Below are 20832 nucleotides of genomic sequence, written 5' to 3' on the forward strand. Positions count from 1 at the left end.
GTTGGGCTTTCTTCTTATTTTGAACACATGCACTATTAACAGAATAAGAAGTGATGGCGGGTGGGGGGGCAGCTCCAGGACACAGCCGACACCCCTGGTGAGCTGCCAAAGGTCGGCAGGGAAGGGCAAGGTAATAAGCCACTCAGAGCAATCTCGCCCTGGGTTTTCACAACACGCTAGGAGACCATGTAATTGACACTGAGCTCTTAAAAGCCTTGCCTGGCCTTTGCATCACTTCACAACTGCCACCGACCACGGCTGAGGATCCACACGAGCTGGCGTGATCTGACCCCTCTTCAGCTTCCCCAGCCCTAACTCCACCTACTCCCAGCAGCTGGAGCAACAGGAACCATCACAGTTTCCTTCTGTTTCCTTGAACTCAGCTTAGCAAAGGAGCCTTTGCACATGCTGTTCCATCTGCCTGGAAATCTGTTTCTTCGTCCTTCGTCAGGTGAAAATTTACTCATCTTTTAGCTTATAGTATACATGGAATTTCCTGAAGAAGGCTCTCCTGACATCTCACTCCCAACCCCACTCCCTTAATGGTCCTTTTATCACAACTTCAATGAGCTAGGTGTAAAGTGTGTTGAGCATCTTTCTTCTCTACTTATATACATTCTGTGAAGACAGGACTCTATCTGTCCATGCTCCTGCACCTAGCCTGCCGTCTGGCAGGTAGCAGATGCTTAGTATGAAGGAATGGAGGGAAGAATGGTCTGAAGTCCACCTTATGGATGCCTTACTCCTTGGCCAGTGCTCCCAAGAAAGGGATGCACTAGAAACTCCCAGTGGATTTCTCTGTTCTCCTAAAAACTTGACTCCCCAAAGATATCTCAGGAGGTACAAGATGAAGGAAGGCCTGGGTCAATGACTTCAGTTCAGAGCAACAGCGAAAAATAGTATATGCTGAAAAGTCTAGAGATGGCCCCTCCCAGCTCTGAGAAAATATACAAAACTGAGGCCACAGAAACAGAGTGACCTTCCCAGAGACACACAGCTAGTGAATGGCAGAGTCAAGACTGGAATCCAGCTCTCCCGTCAGACAGCTGATCCTCCTCCTATTAGATCCACCGGACATTCTTTAGCCATTTCTTAGGGGCCTCATTACACAGAGGGGGAAAGAGAGGGCCTCTCGTTTCTTTGGCAGCTCCACGCTGTCTCTCAATTTGGAGTAATCTCCCCAAGCCTGAACCGTCTTTCTCCACATGTCCATAAAACAACAAATTTAAGTGCAGCTGGGCACAGGAGTCAACGGGGCTGGATACCCAGGGGCAGCCAACAGAAGCAAAAACTGCTCTGTCTAGAGCAAAAGGATTAAAGGAGGTCAAATGCCAAAGAGCAAGAAAAACACCATATTGTCAGGGACAGCTGGACGGGGACACTACAATGGAAAGGTCAGAACTAACTAGTGGTGGTGAAAATCGGATTCTCTTTCTCTAACGCTGTAATTACAGCAAGGAGATGGGCCCCGTGATTCTAACACCACTCTTTTTTTTTTTTTTCTGCTACGAAGGATTTTTAGTTTGACCAAATCCCACTTTTGTTTTATTTTGGGATCCTGGCACAATTATACTTCACATTTCAATCTTTGTAATTACGTGGGAGATTTAATTCATTTGTATCTGATGTCCACAAAACTACATTTCAATCACTTGCCATTTTAAAAAGCAGGGGTGTTTCAAAACATCTGCATTTGAGCCAAGAAACTAAGTCCTCATGACCATTAAAATGTTCGTCTTCTAAAAACTCCTGATTAATATAGTTCCATTGATTTTTCAAAAATATATGAAGGTGGTACAAATACATAATAATTTTTAAAAGCCCTAAATCTGAAGAACACCAGATGGAAGCCTTAACCACACTCCCAGAAAGGGTGCTGGTGGAGCCCCCAGACCTGTTCAGATTTCCCTGGTGATCATGAAGGAAGCAAATCCCCCAAAAGTGCAAAGGGGAGAGATGGCGGGAGAAAGAGGGAAAAACACATTCATGCCAAAATTAAAAAAAAAAAATGTCCCCTAAAAAAAATAAAAAATGAGCATTTAAACTGCTTGTCAGCCGGCTCCCTGACAAAGCCAGTGGAGTGTATTCACAGGCATTTGCATAAATGCTGCCGGTGAGTTCACCATAGCTGCTAGCGCTAATGGTACATAAAGTAATTTAGTCACTTCTCCCGGCATTCTATGTCAGAATGATGAGCACCGGCACTTTGCCTTGTTGCATATTAGATCATTAGATAATAAAGTGTTAGCGCATGCAAGCTGACAGGGTCCCTGCACTATTGCTTTGTAAGGGCACTGCATTTTGCTCCAGGGGGGGAAAATAGAGAAACTGATGCCAGGATTGGCCTTACCTTCAAGTAAACACAACCTGAAACTCAAGAAGAAAAATGGTAATACACTCCCCCAGCCCTTTGAAGATCCCAGCACACAGTCCCCTGGAATGTGCCCAAGAGGCTGGAAGACAGCAGCACACAATTCCGAGCTGTGCATTACCATGGCAGGGGGTGGGGGGGGTGGACGAGGTCAGCTCAGCCTGAGAGCAGTTAGGTTCTGAGGCTGCCTCTCTCCCCAACGGTATATCTTCCATAAAGCTCTTGCTTAAAGAGGAAACCTTACTGGCCTAAACTCTCTCATAAATATCCAGCCAAAGAAAATCTCAGTATTTATGAATGAAGAAAAAAATGGGCGGGAGAGCAATTACCATGAGCTACAACGTGCCAGGATTCACCCTCTCTGGACCACACAAGAGTCTGTGAAATAAATTTGCCTTTGTCAACTCTCCCATTTGAAATACAGGGACAGTTATTCGAGCTCCAAGGTTTGTGAGTCTGTGGGTCACACAAGGGAAGACAGCATGAATGTTAAGTGTGGTCTCTATTTCTCTTATCGGGGGAAAGATGAGCCACGGAAGAGAACTTTCCTCCAAGCTTCTGACAAGCAAGATATAGAGATGTGCAGAAGAGTTCAGAATAATGCAGGCTACCTGTAATGAGATGGTAAGAAGCCCAGAATGAGGGAAAACGAAGGCCCCTACAGATCACCTGAGAGGTGAAAATACAGCACAGACTCACCGTGGGGCAGCAGTGGGAGGTGGGAGGCGGGAGGTGGGGGGTGGGAGGTGTGAGGACAAGGCGTGGCTCTGCGAGTCTTAATGGGGCAGTTTCAAATAGGATTCTTCAATGGCCAAGATAAAATAGTACCAGGTCTCCAAATCGACATGAATTAGCATCAAAGTCCACTCCCACACGTCGCCAATGAAAGAGCCCATAGTCATTCTCTGCAGAGTAGATATTTATGTATCAGCTTGAAGTGTCTAAATGAGTGGGTGGTTATGTGTGGTTGGTTGATTCATTCTTCAGAGAAGCATATTTCCACGTATTGTCATTACTAAGAACCTCGAAGTGTCTGCCTTTTTATTCTTCTGGAGAGAAGGGAAGTCAGGTTTTGGCAAGAGAGAGGCCTCCTAGCTGAAGGAGATAGGACATACTCAGGTCCTCTGTGATGGTTAACTATCAATAAACCATGAAATGTCATCGTTTTCTTAAATCAAATGCTAATGAGAACATGGCCATTCGGGGACTGATCAACTGGAGCAGAGAAAAAAAATGTTGTCTTTAAAACAGAATAAAAGGAGAGCCCGACTGAAATACTAATTTGTCCACCTAGAAGGGAGAATACTTGAGCTGGGACACAGCTTAGAGACAATTTGATCCAGAGGTCTCAAACTGTGAGAATATGGCTATCTTCTTCCTAAGTGACTTTTTTCCCCCTTCCCCACCCCCACCCTTTGGGGGCTAAAATATTTGTAATTGGTTGCCAGCAATTAAAAAATAGGAGAGTTTTAATTCTGGCCAAACTGGAACACCTGGCCTCACTGGGCTCTCCCTGCCCTTGACAACTCCCTAGGGCTGGGGTCGGCAGAGCATGAACTTGGCCTTTTCTGTAGCCTCCACCCAGTCTACTTCCCCTGTGTATGTGACCTGTCCCCACCCAAGGCACACTTTTTTTTTTTTTTACCACTCCCCCATCTCAGATCATCATCTTCATTTTGTCCAGAAGGAAACTAAGGATCCTAAAAGTAAGTTGACTTGTCCAAGGTCATACAAAGGGCAGAGGTGAAGCTCAGAATTCAGTTTAGGTTTCCCAGCCCCTATATCAAGGCTCTTTCCTCCACATCACGATATAAAATAATGTTCCAGGCCTTCATGCCCTAGAGGTATCCTGGCTTGCAGGTTGCTTTTTACTAATGTGTGTTGGGTTTTTTGGTGGAGGGATGATTTGCATGGTGTTATTCGCGCTTCTACCAGCTTCCTCAGCGCAGGAATGGGAGCTGGGTGTGGTCTACACTGGGATCATATTTTGAAATTATGAACCCATGACTTGTCAGATTCCAAACTAACAGTCAATTCTATTCCCAGACAGGTCAGTAACTAACCCGTCACAGTGGGAAACAAGACTTCAGCTTTTAAGCTGGTGCTCTCCAGATGGTACCCACTCAGTATTTACCTATTTTTCCCTTCTTCCTTTGAGTTAAACATCTCTAATCGTGCAATGTCTGAAGTGACTTCAAGGGTATTAAAAAGGTAACATTGCTGTAAAGTGAGGATCGGAATAATTTTAAGTACATAAATGGAACTAGGAATGTAATCATGAGCAGGTGTTTCAAATGGCCTCCTGCAAAAAGGAATATCCATCCATCTCAGCACTAATGAAACCATAAAGCAACGGCTTTTGAAAGATGATGGTTTACTTTAAAAAGACTGTAAAACTGGATGTGGTAAAGAATCCCTCCTAAAAGTATTAAATCTGGCTAATTACTAAAAACTACAGTATGTATATTCCTTAAGTGCAGAAAAAAAAAAGTCAGGCCAAAATAGTGTTTATGAAATTGGTATGCTGGCAGGGGAAGGAGTTTTCTACCTCAAAACTATATCATGGACAGCTCATGGCCCATTGAAAAATCAGGCACGGCAGGTGGTAATTTGTGTTTTTAAAAGAATCCTGATGACTTAGCAAATTGGAAAGTGAAATGCAGAAATGAATTAAGAGTTTAATTTGAAGAGATTGGAGAAAATGTTATCGGTATCCAGTAGAGTCTCAGTGTTTCTTGGGTGTGTGGATAGATCGATGGATGGTTGGTTGGACTGATGGATGGATTGATGGCTGAATGGAGGATGGATGATGGCTGGATGGGTAGATGGATGGATAGATAGATTGATGAATGGAGGATGAATGGAAGGACTGATGCATACATTATATATACACATAGCACAGAAATATTTGGACACACTTTTAATCCAGCCTACAGTTCCTTTGAGGGGCATTCACTTCCCTTGGTTCAAATCTTGGTCTGGTTTCCTCCAGTCCTCTCAAAGATACAACTGATTGGCCGTAAAATCAAGAGAAATATGATTTCTCCCTCACTAAAATCTACCTACAGAAAGCAAGCTGTATCATGGGGTGATAAGGGGAGGGGGGTGCACAGGGCACAGGAGGGACATTTAGTTTGGACTTCATATTCAGAAAGCCTGGACTTTGGATCTTATCTCCAAATGTAGTTAAGTATCTAGTCATAGCGATACACCAGTAAGATTTGAAAGAGAGTGAAGTTCATTAAACAATCAGGTCAACCATGATAACCTCAAAATATATCCTGATTTTTGTCGCCCTGCTTTGGTCTTTATTTTTTAACCAAGTGCTTTAAAATAAAGCCGAGGTCCAGTCTCCCCCCCATTTCTCAACCAGAAGGAAGGACGCCTCAGCTATTTCCAGGGTAGAGAGCTGTTCAAGAAGAAAGACAGGGCCTCAAAGATACCTTCCTGTCTTTAAATACTCAGCATCCGTATTGTTCAACAGGACATTTGAAATTTGAAAAGGGGCAGAAAATGCGGGGTGGAGTGGGAAGAAAGAAACCAAATAAACACACAGTGCAAGTAGCAATGCCAACCAATGAAAATGAGTCGCCTACCATGTTCCAGATAAGAGGGCGTACCTTCCGAGGGGTCAAGTCTCCGAGCCCTCCGCCCATGCTTGGAGTTATTATGGACAAACATGTTATCAGAGACTGCCAGGACATGGCCATCCACGTTGACTGTTGTAGACACCACGACCTAGAGACAGAAGAGAGAAATGAATGAACATTTTAATATAAAAGCATAGAGGGTAATAAACTCAAGTTAAATAAATAACAGCTGGGAGCTGAAGAAAATTGCATAGCTATTTCCCATAATAACTGGTGCTTATGCTGTACAAGTCTAACAAGAGGAGCTATTGATGAGTGGGTCTTTGGCATGGAACGCTTTTGATGCAGTTTTAAGTAAAATTGCACAGTTTATAGTTATACAGCAGAAGGTACACTGTTAACCATAATTTTAACAAGAGGATCTTTATTAGCATATTTTTTTTTTACACAAGGGTGGTTGTGTTTCACCTAAATTACCCTTCAGTTTAGACACTGAGGCAGATATCACAGTTGATCATGCAAATAAAAATCTTTTGAATCTTTAAAATATTTCCTCCCCACTGCGTCAGGGTTAAGAGGAGAGAGAAATGAAAAAAGAGGTTTCAGTGAGAGCTAGAATGCAGCTTTCTCTCCTGGGTGTCTTTTCGGGATTTCTTCTACATCTCCTTCCCACGTTAGTTTAGTTAAGACATCAGACCAAAGGCTGCCTCAGCACCACCACCACCACCAGCACCCCCAAAAAATCCTTGCTAATTAAGGGTCTTAGATCTGTGTTTAAAAAAAAAAAAAAAAAAGAGCCCTGGTCCAGATACCCTACAGTCTCATAAACTGACTGAGTTTGCCAGAACAGACACAGGCAAAAGTGTTTTCTCAGAGAACTTTGACTAAAACAATGAGAAGAAATGACCTACACTTCTCCTTATATTAAATGGGGAAGAGGATTAAAACTGAAACCCACAGAGATATGTTTATTCATGCGACCTCTTACAACCAAATATAATAATTGTCTGTAATTGCAGCTTCAGCTCCCACCTCATGCTTTGACATGGGAAACAGCAATCAGCTGGCTCCCGTTTAATCCACCTATTATGTTGACTAATTAACTTTGCTCGACAGTTTATTTCTTCCTCCATTATCAGCCCCTGTCAGCCGCAAGCACCCTGCAGCATAGGGGGGACCTCAGGCTCTTTGATTGATCACCAATAGATTGACATGCAGATTAATTTAATTAGAATCACCTCACTTGAGAAATGAAAGACAATGGCAAGAGGGCTAATAGATCTGCTCTCATAATGAGGCGAACCTCCAGAGCCAAGGCTGAGGATTTCTGATTTATTTTTTCGCAATTCCCCAGTTGCTTAGAAAGACTCTCGCTTTAATTGTTCTTGGTTTTGAGAGGCTTTAGGCCCTGATGAGGTGAAATGTTTTACAAGGATTGGCACATACTGAGGCCCTGGTTTCTGAGGAAGCCTTTTCTCCAAATTGGGCAAAGAGGGCCCTGACTTAGAGTATCTTGGGCAATGCTAAGATTTCATCCCCTGAGTTGGGCAGAGGGGAAAATGCGGTGCCTGCAAGCTCTAAGCCCTGCCTGGCAAAGTGGCACCCTCTGCAGACCCTCCCCAACAATGTTTGCCATATTTAAAAGTTCCACTGTTCCCCTCTTTGACCTAAAGGCGTCCTGGCAAAATATGGCAGATCAGATTCCCACCCCTTCCCCTGCCCCGTAACCCAGATGGCAATCAAATTTTTGTTGGTGTTGTTTTTGTTTTCCTTCTGAGCCCTCCCTTGCAGACCCAAGGCCCTGGTCCTTTTTTTTTTTTTTTTTTCTTTTTTTCTTTTTAGGGCTGCACCTGCAGCATATGGAAGTTTCCCAGGATAGGGGTTGAATCAGAGCTGCAGCTGCCAGCCATAGTCACAGCAATATCAGATGTGAGCCACATCTGTGACCTACACCATGGCTCAGTGAAAAGCCAGACTCTTAAGCCACTGAGAGAGGCCAACCCGCATCTTCATGGATACCAGTCAGGTTCATTACCACTGAGCCATACAGGAACTCTAGCCTTGGTCCTTTTATCAAGGCCCTAGTCTTTCTTCTACCCAGACCGGGGTACAGAAGTCAGGAAGCAAGGCATATGGTCATCCTTCCCTGGGGTCTCCCAAGGGTGACTGTGACAGAGGGCTTCTGTGGGCCCCCCCTCAGTCTTCCCTCAGGGTCCTCACCTTGACCTGGGCCCTCCCCGACTTTATTTTTTAACTCTGTTTTGTTAAAATGCAAAGTAAACAATTAAGAGAGTCCATCAGGGACTCAGGGTATTATCGCTAGTCATTGTGAAACCTAAAATTCCAGCCAGGGCAAGTCATTCATGGAAGGACCCAGTAAGTTCGAAGCAGCAGTTTGCGAAACGTGGTTTTTCTCTTTCTTCATGATTGACCAACCAGATGTGACAGCCTGAAGCTTCTGTGTATGCCCCATCAACTGCACGTTAATTTAAAAGGAGAAGGAGGAAGAGGGAAAGAAGAGAGTGTTCTTATTGTCAAAAGGGCTGTAAGTAGTGGCAGAGTCCATATTATTTAAAGCAACGGAAATTCACTTTTTCTTTTTAGTTCAGGAGATGACTCCATGGGACATTTATAATTATGTAACAGAGCTGGGTCTTTCAAAGAAATTTTGATTTACTACAAGACCACAATTAAGTGGTCACTGGAGTCGTTAGCTGAAGAAACTATAAAAGGAATGCTAAACGGTATCTGTTTCCAGTGTCAGGAAATACAGAAAGTGGTTATTCTAGATGTCTGTCTTCAGAAAAAAAAAAAAAAAAAAAAAAACACAGTGACAATCCACCATGCACCTGTAAGACAGAGGTCTACAGGCTTAAAATATTCAGTATCCTTTAAAGACATTGTCATCTAATTCTGACATTGAACAAAATATGTTGAAAACGGTTAAGGAAAAAAAAAAACTATACCCTATGTTTTTCTTTTCTTGGCAAGAGAAGGGTCACCAAGACCACATGTGTGATAAGATCATTTTGTTGAAAGATCAATTATAATTGGAGAAAGATGATACAGAGAATCTTCATGTCTTTAATTTCTAGAAAATAAATACCTAGCATGTTCCTCCAAAACTCATAACACAATACATTTTCATTTCCCTACCCCCAAATAATTTCTCTCATTCCAATTTGGAAATGATCAAGATGCAACTAAGTATAAGAACTGCTGCAATTAATCCATAGAGCCACTTGTAAATTAAAAAAAAAAAAATCTAATGGTGAGATGCCAAGGGGACAGTGAAAAGTCCTTTAAAAATAAGCCTATAGTGGGAGGGAAAAGAGCCTTTACAGTTTAAACACAAGATTAATGAGGTGCTGACACATTCATGCAGGCAAGGGGACCGACAGGCCTGCCAAATCTTCAACCTTCCCCAATTTTGTCAACAAAGCCCGGCCTGAATTTGGGACAGATAAACATGGAAAATGATTTTACATTTGGATTTGACCATCCCTTCCCTTTCTACCTCCTTCCTCACTTCCCTGACCCAGGGTAAAATGAAGGGCAGGTATATTTAGAATTTCATGATATCTGTTATAACCAAATCTTTACTCTCTAGAACTGCAACTAATTCAGTAACCACTCATATGGCTATTTACACTTAAACTAAGTAAAATTTAAAATTCCATTGTTCCTAAGTCTCCATAGCCACATTTTAAGTGGTCAGTAGCCTCATGTGGCTGGAGGCTATTATACTGGACAGGGCAGTCACAGAGCACTCTCATTATGGCAGAATATCTACTGGACAGTGCTGCTGTTGAACGATTTTGAAATAAACTGTTCCAACTTATTTGTGAGGATGTCCAAGTTATTTCCACTGAAATAAGTATTAGGCTAGGTAGACATGTTTAGGGTTATATATGTATATAGTTTTATCTCTCCTTTTTTGGAAACGTCTATTTGGGGAAAGGGCACGGCTTTTTAGTAGAGCAATCCAGAGATGTGCTGGCAAATACCCAGTGTGTTCTGTGGTATCTTCTATTTGCATCCAACTCTCCAGGTGAGGATATTCAGTGGGAGCGAATAAAAAGGGCAGAAGAGAAGTCCATAGCTACCCATGGACTTTAGAGATTTTACAAGAATTTTTTTGATTTCCCCTATGAGTGGTTCAGAATTTGCTCTGTCATATCTTGGATCCAAATATCCCTAAAAGTTATCAATTTTACTGTTTATCACCATCTTTTTAAAATTACAAATAGTTCAACACAAGATTTATAATTCTTGACACTCAAGCTTTCCTAGCTGATATAATTTTGACCAGGTAACTTAACCTTTCTAAGCCTCAGTGTTTCTGACTCCCAAATGGAAATTGATAATAGTACCTATCTCATAAGGTTACTATGAGGCTCACATTATTTAGAGTGGCTAACATGGTTTCTGGTTCTTACGTAGCAAATGTTAGCAGCGGTAGCATAGCTGTTGCCTTGTTGGTGATGTTCATCAAAAAGTCCAAGGCTGACAATTTGAAACATCTTAATTGCCGTAAAGAGGACCAGCATATACTGTTATTTTAAATAAAAGGATACAAAAATTATTGCTTCTGCGTTCACTATCTTATCATTCTAACAAAGAAATCTCACAAATTTAAAGACCTATAAAGACCTTCATGTTTATGACATACAATTATATTATTTAGGTCTCCGGTGAATTGGAGATTTCACTGGTTTACATTACTTTCTATAAATCATCTGCCTCTTAGCCTGTTATGTTCTAGGCATGAAATAAAGTGAAACTTTCCTGCTTTGAAAATAGTCCATAAATTAGACATCTTATCAGTGTGATCCAGTTTTCCCAATACTTCATATGAATGAGGGGTTCTCTTGGAGTTTTGTTATTGGTTAATATTTTCTTGATATCATTCCTCAGGCTATATCTCTTCCGTTCCTATCAGGCAGAAGACCTTGTATGTCCCAACATATTATCTCAGATTCATGAAGCATGATCTCTGTCTCATGAGCAGATTTTCAAAAAGATGCAAGCAGCTAAATTCAGTCATGACTGGAAAATCACATTAACAAAAGTAGCAGCTCATGTGGAAGAAGGGGTTATGACAAATGCAACCCAAAGGGTTGAAATTTCTATCTTTAAACATTTCTAGAACAAACATCAAATCATAAAAAAATTAAATCATAAAAGTATTTTCAATGTTTAAACTTAGAATTTGTTGGTAGGAAATACCTCCCTCCAAAAGTCTAAGCACTTTAACAACTTAATTTTGAATAATGATTTAAAAATTGTATATCTTGGTTTTCAAGGCTTGTGTATGATAACTCAGTCCAAGGAAATTAGTAGTGCAATTGGCCTATTATGTGGCTTCCTTACCTTCGGGGTTTAGCTTTTCTATGTTTGCATTAATTCAGAGCCCTGAATATACACTGGCCTGAAGTTTATGAAGTAAAAAGGCACTAAGTAAGCTGCATTCCGTGGGATAGTATTCAGCAATAAAAAGCAAGAAACTATTGATACATCTAGATGAACTTCCAACGAATTATGTCAAGTGAAAAAAAAAAGCCAATATCAAAAGACTACATATTGCACATTATGGGCTGACTTATGTCCCCTTCAAAGTTAATATGGTGAAGTCCTAACCCAAGAATCTCAGAATGTGACTGTATTTGGAGAGAGGGCCTTTACAGAGGTAATTAAGTTAAAAGGAGGCATTAGGATGGCCCTTAATATAATCTGATTGGTACCCTCATAAGAGGAGGAAATTTGGACACACCAGGGTGTTCATGCAAAAAGGAAAGGCCATGTGAGGACACAGTGAGAAGGAGGCCACCTGCAAGCCGAAAAGAGGCCTCAGAAGAAACCAAACCTGCTAACACCTTGATCTGGGACTTCTAGCCTCCACAACTGTGAGAAAACACATTTCTGTTTTTAAGCCACCTGGTCTGTGGCATTTCATTAGAACAGGCATAGCAAACTAGTACACTGCATGATTTCATTGACTTATTCTTGAAATAAGAAAAGCTCAGAAATGAAGAACAGACTAGTGGTTGCCAGGGACTAGGGACAGAGGGAAGGTGGATGTGGCCACTACAGAAGACCAACAGGAGGGATCCTTATAGGAATGGAAATGTTCAATACCTTAACTGTGGTGACAGATACCCAGACCTAAATGTGCAAAAAATTTTATAGAGCTAAAGACATATGTACACACAACTGGGTACAAGTAAAACTAGGGACATTTGAATAAGATAGGTAGACTGTATCAAATGCTTATATTCTGAATGAATACTGTATAATATGATGTGGTATTTTTCAATAGTTTCACAAAATATTACCACTAGGGGAGACTGGCTAAAGGATACACAGGATCATTCTGTATAATTTTGTACAACTCCATGTGAATCTAACATTATATCAATTTAAAAAAACCCTCAACTAAATATAAGGCATCAGCAACCAGAATATCCTTCAGTAGGCAAATGGATAAGCAAATTGGTAATCCCCAGAATGGAATATGAGGCAGCAATTTTTAAAATGTGCTGTCAGGGCACAAAAAGATATGGAGGAACCTTCAATGCAAAGAGCTAAATTTAAAAATCCAAACTGTAAAAACTATATACTGTATGCTTCTAACTACAAGACATCTGGGAATGGAGAACACTGTGGATACAGTAAAAAGATGAGTGGTTGCCAGAAGTTTGGGAGGAGGAGGGGGAGGGATGAACAAGTAGAACACAGAGGGTTTTTAGGAGAGTGGAAGTGTGCTATAGGATACTGTGATGGTAGATACATAACATCAAGCCTTTGTACAAACACATAGAATGTATAACATGGTGAGTCCTTAGTGTAAACTATGCACCATGATTAATAAGAATGTATCAATACTGACACATTAATTGTAACAAACATATCACACTAACACAAGATGTTAATGATAAGAAAAACTAGGCAAGGGAAATTAGGGAGTATATGAGAACTCTGTTCTTTCACTCCTTTTTTCCTGTAAACTTCAAACTATTCTATAAAATAAAAGCTACCGGCTCCAACTTCTACCCTCTACTTTACACAGCTCACATTCTTCACCCAACCTGTCTGCTGAAGCACTCTTGACAGGTTCTTTTAACTAGACCCAAAAGATCAGCCAGTCCAGTGGCTTCCAAGGAAAATTTTTAAATGTCTTATGGGGACAAAACTGCAGAGAAGGGATCGTAATCCATCTGCAGTAAAGACACACACTAAAATATTAGTAACTTTCCTTTCTTGATATGGGATCATATCAATTCTGTGTGCAAACACTGGTTATCTCATGCATACAGGATGCTCTGAATTGGCAGTTTAGCATGGTCTTGAGTGATTTTAAAATACAGAGTGTGCTTCTTACTCAGGAAATGCAATTAGGTTGAAAAATATGTCATCACAAGAGAATCATAGGAGACAATGACAAACAGGAGACCTCAGTAGCTATGATGCTGCATGTCCAATACTTCCTTTTACAATTTGGAAAATGGATGCCCAAGAGGCTTAAAAACATCCCCAAGGCCATAGGACACAATTAAGTGCAAAGGCAAACCTGGAGGGAAACTTGAAAGTCCAGGTCCACTTCTCAACCACAGTAGCTTTTGTGCTCTCAATACGAACTCCTGGCTTAAGTCCTTTCCCCGCTGGAATCCTCCAGTACACACTACTCTGCCTGTCTGACTGACTACACTTTAGGTATTATTTACATAAAAATGGTCAGCAGTCTTTAGATCTTCATTAACTTTGTCCTTTAAAACATCCTTGACAGATATGGAATGACATACTCTCTGATTGCTAGTTTCTATCTGGTTGAAAGATTCCAAATAACTCATTAAAAATTATGGAGGACGCATGATCCTACAGAATGTAACTGAGTGGAACTGCAAGAGTAAGGTGGCAAGTGGCTGAATTACATTCGCCCTTTAAGGCACACAGCAAAAATACCCCTCATCAGCAATCAAGAACAGACTCTTCTAAATCCTTGGATACTTGTGCTCAACTAATTTGGGCCATTAGAAACTAGATTCGGCTTCTGTCTCCTGAACCGTGACACATGCTAGACGTAAAAAGCCCATCCCTGATCTGAACGTAGTTTCTCTCTCTGTGGATCAGGGTCCTTTCAATGGCTCTTGATGGTCTCACTGGCATTTAACTGCTGCTCTTGGTTTACGTGTTCCCATTGGCTGTTGTAAGTAGCAGTGAGCCCAAACACAAAGAACTGCCATGTGTGCTCTTTGCCAATGAACTATGGCACGTGGATGGGGAAACTGGGAGCAAATAAAGAGCACATTAGTCAGCAGCTCAGATTCCAGGGTCAGACAGTCCTGAGTTTGAACCCCAATGCCATCTCTTACCAACTTGTAAACTAGAGCTAAGTCATTTAATCATAGGAACAAGTGCCCAGCATTATCCTAGGTACTGGAAAAGCAGCAATGAACAAGACAGATCAAGTATTTTGCCCATCAAGAGCTTAGTTTATATCCAACACAGATCAAAAAAAAAAAAAAGGGGGTTTTCAGACAATAAACAAATAAGCAGTGAAAGCAAATTTCACAACATGAAAAGTTCCAAGAAGAAAATAAAATGTGGAGGGAATGATGTGTAGGTAGGAGCTACTTTTGATTCGATGATTTAGGAGGGCCTCTCTAAGGAGGTGACATTTTGGCTGAAATCTCAGTAATAAGAAGTATCCAGAGAAGCAATGATGTGGCAGAAAATTTCCAGGGGGACAAAATATCAAGTGCAAAAGTCTTGAGGCCAGAATGAGTTTAGTAAGTTTGGGGAAGAGAAGTGATGGAAGAGAAGGAAGGCCAACGTGCTTGTTGGAAGCAAAGTAAACAAGGGAAAGAGGATAGGAAAATAAATAACTCTATACACATAAAACACTTAGTACAGTGTCTCATCCATAATAAGAGCTCTCTAAGCGACAATCTCAAAAATGGAAGAACATAAGCCTATCTTCTTTGGTAAGTCTCAATAAGTATAGGCCTCCTTAAACCAATATCCATTGGCAACACTGATCAAATCCAACACTTTCACATCTCGCCTTTAATGTATTTTACATTTTTTTTTCAATAGCAACTGTACTTAATGTAGGAATTTATTTCCTCTAAGTGCACAGCTACCACTCATCAGATCCTGTTCATAAGGATTCCTTTTCAGTGATGCATATTTTCTGCCAAGGCCCAGCATAAGGCTCACGCCAAGATACATATTTGCCCAATAAGCCGTAATGGTTTAATATATCAGGTTGAAAATCCACCATTTGTATTTACCATGTTATGTGAATTAATCCTGTATTCTGAAACTATCATTAGAGCTGCTTTCAGTATAATTAATCAGCATGGTGCATCTCGAAATTATTCTGTATGAAGAGAGTGATTGCAGCTCGGGCCCCTAGCATTCTGTTGGTAAAGAATTTAATTGCAAGATGTGCTGTTTGTCAAAACAATATCAGACAGGGGGTGGGGGACTAGTGGGAGAGAAATAAAAGGGTTGAGAATATTTCCTTCTTTATTTAAGTGCCTTTAAAAGCAGACCAAAATATGCAGAGTTCGGGCATATATTTTAAGAATCCTCTAATCATACCCTTTAACATACTGGTTCAGAGCCTCTGTGGGCTTTTGAATAAATAACAAGGGTTCTCCGAAATTTACAGAATTCACCCCCAAAAAAGGGCAGAGAGTTGCCTTTTAATGTCATTTCCCAGGTCATCATTTTTGAAAGACCACACATTTTGGTGGGAATTTGCGAAGAATAACCTGGTGGTTTCTTCTCTGATTTCCTATCCCCTACTCCAAATGACCAGCAAGCAAAAGAAGATTGTCCATCTCCTCAGAGAAACATGAGATAAACATGAATTTCGGGCTTGCTGTTCTCTCTGCTTAGAAAATGGTTCTGGCTTTTCTCAGGACAATTTATTTTTATCCCTCAGCTCTGAGCTGCAAAGTCACCTCCTCTGAAGTTTCCCTGGTCACCTGCTTTATGGTAGGCTCCCATCCCCCAACCCACACTGTTATCTCCTCATACTCTCCTGTTTTTTCTTTAGAGAAACAATTTACAATTTTAATGATTTGTGATTATTTGTCCACAGTGTGGTGGCTTATGGTAATGGTTCCCTGTGTATCCATTTTCTCTCCTTCTTAGGTTGCACAACTAGACATTCCCAGGCTTCTCTGTGTGTGGTTCCACACGGCCACGTGACAGACTCCCAGCCAGTACAATGTGAGCAGATTTGACAAGAATCACTTCTAAAACCAGGGTTTTTTTTTTGTTTTTTTGTTTTTTTTTTCCGCCAGGGGTTTTTTGTTGTTGTTGTTGTTGTTGTTGTTTGCTTTTTAGGGCCATACTCATGGCATATGGAGGTTCCCAGGCTAGGGGTTGAATTGGAGCTACAGCTGCTGGGATCTGAGCTGTGGCTGCAACCTACACCATAGCTCCTGGCAATGCTGGATCCCTAACCTACTGAGCGAGACCAGGGATTGAACTCTCAAACTCACGTCTGACCAGGTACATTAGTCCGGTTCTTTAACTGCTAAAACACAGCAGGAACTCCTAAGACCAGGTTTTCAAGAAGTCCACATATCCTCTCTATGCAGTCCCTACTCTCCCACTGGAAGGACGGGGACCAAAAGGCTCTAGGAAATGTTGGAAACACAGGTCCCCAAACTACTTCATCTGCAAGATCTGCTCACCAACCAGGAGCACCTGTCTTGTACAATTATGTTAGCGGCAAATAACCTTCTGTTACATGTGAGTCCTTAAACCTTCTTTGCTCTATTTGTTACAGCAGCTGGTATGATCCTAACTAATAGACCCTGACTGGAATATGTTTCATTAGGACAAACACTCCATCTTTCTTCATCATGATGCATTCACCACCAACCACAACAATAAATGCTACTGAGTGTAGTCATCCATGTGTGAACAAACATATCTGACATTTATACTCATATGTAGTTACAGATCTAACATTTATATGCAGAGATTTATAGCCTATGGAAAAACTTTGTTAAAGAGATAAGATGAATTTGGAAATGCACTTCCCAGTCTCCAGGTATTACCGTGACTACTGTGGTGACATCTTGTACCCAATTCTTGTTCCTCCCCTCAACACCCTCACTCTGCCAGCCCCAGCAAGGAAAGCTATTGATAAAGATTTAAATCTTAACCTTGAATTGTCTAGCTCCTGTCAGTTAAAAAACAGACCCGTGGCATGGTTTTAACACAATCCTTTGACATTAGCATCTTTTTAGTGTCAAGATGAAGAAACAGGCTCATTTAGCCAAGTGAAATTCTCCCTGTCATGAGCTGTTTCCATCCACTGCTTTCCCCTCCATCTCTCTACCTCCCCACATCCCCACACTCACCAGAACGGAATGAAGCCTGTATCCACTGTCCTATTTAGGCAAGTTTGTTACCCTCACCACAGCATGGGGATTTCAAAAGAAAACATCCATTGTAAATTAAAAAAAAAAAAAAAAAAAGACTGCACCAGATTTTCTACAAGGTTTATTCCATATGCCTTGAAGTATGAATACCGCGGAGCTCTGCAGAAAGTGATTAATTTCTCGAAAACGCTAAGGTCACACTAATTGCCATGACCTGGGTAATTAAGCAGTCTCTGTTTACACACCAGAAGCTCAGCCGTGGTGAGGCTGAGTGTGCCTGACAGAACGTCTTTACATGTCAAGAGATCAGCAACCTTTCTTATGTCCTCCTCAGTCACCTACACAGGCCCCTGATTGCTGTTCAGAGGAGACGTGCTCTAGCAGGGCTGTATGGAGATCGGGCTGGCCTGGTAAGCATGCAAGATGGGACGAGAGAAAAGCCAAGTGGCACCCATGACAGATGGAGGGAGCCCACTTAATAGGCAGGACCGTGTGCTTTCACTCAGATGTCTCCAGACCTTGGGTTTTTCGAACAACTGGGAAAAGCCACATTGAGATGTAAAGAGTTGAAGGGAGTCTTCTTGGGTCAAAATGACACTCTCTCTTGCCCCCTCAAAGGGAAGCATGACATCAAAACATTTGAAACCAGCAATTAGCATGCTATGAGAAAAATGATGAAAATCATATGTCTATTTGTCAGAAACCTTCCACCCTTATCTCTCTGACATACCGCTGGGGCATCCTGCAGGGCAGCTGCTTGAGAAGACTAATCTCCCTGATCTTGGCTCAGTCTTAAGAGTTGAGAACTTCCATATGATTTTGGAACAGAGCGCTCTGGGCTGTCAGGGGCTGTTGGACTCAGGCTTCATTTACTGAGGGGTCTTTCTTGCCCTGAAGAACTGGCCAAAACCTCCATGGACCAGGTGAAGCTCAAGAAGTCTTCTGCACGGTAGCTTCTTTCTCTCAAGGTCATACAAGTCAACTCCCTAACACCAAGGCTCTGACCAGGAACAGTGCTCAAGCTTTCTCCTTCCACACAACCCGACACTTGCCCTGTTGAAGTGGGCTGGTGTCTTTAGGCTCTATCTGGGCCAACACCCCTGGTGAAAACTGTTCCTCACTTTTCCTGGGGTTCTAATACATATTTGTGGGTAGCCCCCATTGCTCTCAGATGTTGAGAGCCTCCTTCATTTTCCTTATTTGTAAAATGGAAGAAGCCCCATTGGCATGTTCCTAATCCCTACTTGCACATAGCATGAAGATAAATATGATAACTTATGTAAAATACTTAGCGTAATTTCTCTCACTTACATAGGAAATACCTAATAAATGTGAGCTTCTATATCATGATCATTATGGATGATATCCACAGATGTACCTCAAAGATACACACACCAGGACACATATACTTATACATATGTCTATGGAACACATGAATGTGGACACATATAAATCATCTCCTCAGCACATCTCACAGTTAGAAATGAACAAGGACAGGAAACGCAGGAAGAGAAGCCAGCTTGGGGTGGAGGCACACAGCAAAGATGAGGATGCCGGTGGAGTTCAGGGCTCATTGAGAGGAAGTTGCTGGATATTTCCAGCAATGCCCAAGACCGTGTCCTAACTGTGCAAAAATGACAATTACTGAAATGTGTAAATGTATACAGATATAAAACAAAATGTCAAGGTTCATTCTGCCAAAGGCTCCCATCTTCTCTCAGAAAGTAAGAAGTGGGAGATGGTTAAAGGAGGTTAAATCTGAGCTCCAGTAAGGAATTTGTCATTGCCGATAGAAAGAGACAGAGCTCTTTGATGCAAAGACTGGCTCTGTGGTGGACAAGGTAGCCACCCCTATTGAGAAAGGCCCCCATCTACTTTGGGGCCTGCTGGAGAATCCTAAAAGCACTGCCAAGAAGTCATATGTATTCAGAGCACAGTATGGACCTTATGTTGGGCAGTTTTCAAGTCTAAGCAAAGACTGCACTCTCTGGGATAGTAGCACTATAACCAGGAGGAGTCTGTCAGAGGTCATAGGATATAGGACTATGCTGGTGATTTTCAATCAAGGGTGATTTTGCACGCCAATAAGGGGACATTTGTCAACATCTGGAGACACTTTGGTCTACACAACAAGGGTTGGGATGGTGGCTTGTCTACTGGTATCTAGTGGGTAGAGGCCAGTGACAAGGGCTAAACCTCCTATGATACACAGGACAACTATGATACCCTCCAAACAAAGGAGATCCTGTCTAAAATGTCAACTGTACTCAGGCTGAGACACCATGTAACTGAGCTCATGACTTAACTTTAGTTTATCACAAGTGTTTTCTCCAAAAGCTTACATTTCTATTTTTTCATCTGCAAATTAGTTATGCTTGCAAAATAGTGCCTTTTGCGAAATCAGCAGAATCATTATTTTTACTCTATTTTACAAATGAGGAAACTGAGGCTTTCCAGAAACCTACCTCATGCCTCTTTGTCTCAGTTGCCCTTCTACTAAATAAAGAATGCCTATTTTATCTGCAAAAATAAAGCTTTCTAGAGCCTCTCAAAAATAACAGACTGAGTTGGTTCTCATTTCATCCAAGAGCTACATTCCTAGAGGTCAAAGCTTTCAGACATTTCACTAGCAGGTCCTGTGAGGGAAAACAAGGGCTCAGAATTCTTATACACATACTCTTTGAGATTCTCAATGTCACCAAAGTCCATCTCTAACTCTGCTGCCCTGATAAGCCCAGCAAAATTAATCCCAGTATTTATAAGGCATCACCCATGTCTACTAGACATGCATACGGGACATGAATTAGATTGTGCCTGGATATGCCTCATTCCTAACTCAAGCTTGGCCAAGGAGATATAATAGCCCATTTCAAGGCCAAGGTATAAACGACAGTTTATATTGAAACCCAAACTCATGCTGTAAGACACTCAGTCACACAGACTTAACAGCATCCCATGTGTTGTTTCACCAGCAAAGCTGACTCCTACTCAACACGAAACATCCTGGGTGGGAATTAGAGCACCCAGGTATATCTCCTTAGGGTCAGAAGCTACCCAGGAGAAGCATTTTCCTGGAAACTAAGAATCTAGGGATTCTCCCCATTCATCTCTGTCAGGACGAAAGGTGGCAGAGGCCAAATGATTTATAGAACTGCTTCAGAATCTCGGGAGAGAACGGGCTCTTTCTACTGAATGTGTTCTTTCATGAGACTATTAAGTCTCGCCTCTTAAAAAAATAATCTTCTTGGAGAATAAGAGATCTTAACATCCAAAAAACAATGCTCAGGATCATCCCTTCCCCTTCTCCCATCACAGAATCTGCGGCTAAAATTTGTTAAGATCCTCTCAGAGACTCTATGTTTCCATCTCCACTTAAAGCTGACTGACTACACCTAAGAGCACACCTTAAACTCCATGCTGTTTTCATTGACAGATCCCACTGGCATCCAAAGATGAATCATTA

General features: G+C 41.6%; 1 protein-coding gene across 9 annotated transcripts in view; it reads right to left on the minus strand.

Moving 5' to 3' along the window:
- Positions 1-20832, minus strand: part of EBF1 (EBF transcription factor 1) — a 397861-nt gene that overhangs the window by 121775 nt on the left and 255254 nt on the right. For 5 of the 9 annotated variants that reach the window (XM_047779017.1, XM_047778931.1, XM_047779089.1 and 2 more), the window contains one exon: positions 5968-6109. In XM_047779017.1, coding sequence (XP_047634973.1) covers positions 5968-6109 — 142 coding nt within the window. The remainder of the gene's footprint in view (positions 1-5967; positions 6110-20832) is intronic. The other 4 variants (XM_047779130.1, XM_047779099.1, XM_047778847.1 and 1 more) reach the window with 1 other exon arrangement.

Source organism: Phacochoerus africanus, chromosome 1, assembly GCF_016906955.1.
Source record: "Phacochoerus africanus isolate WHEZ1 chromosome 1, ROS_Pafr_v1, whole genome shotgun sequence".
Classification (NCBI taxonomy): Eukaryota; Metazoa; Chordata; class Mammalia; order Artiodactyla; family Suidae; genus Phacochoerus; species Phacochoerus africanus.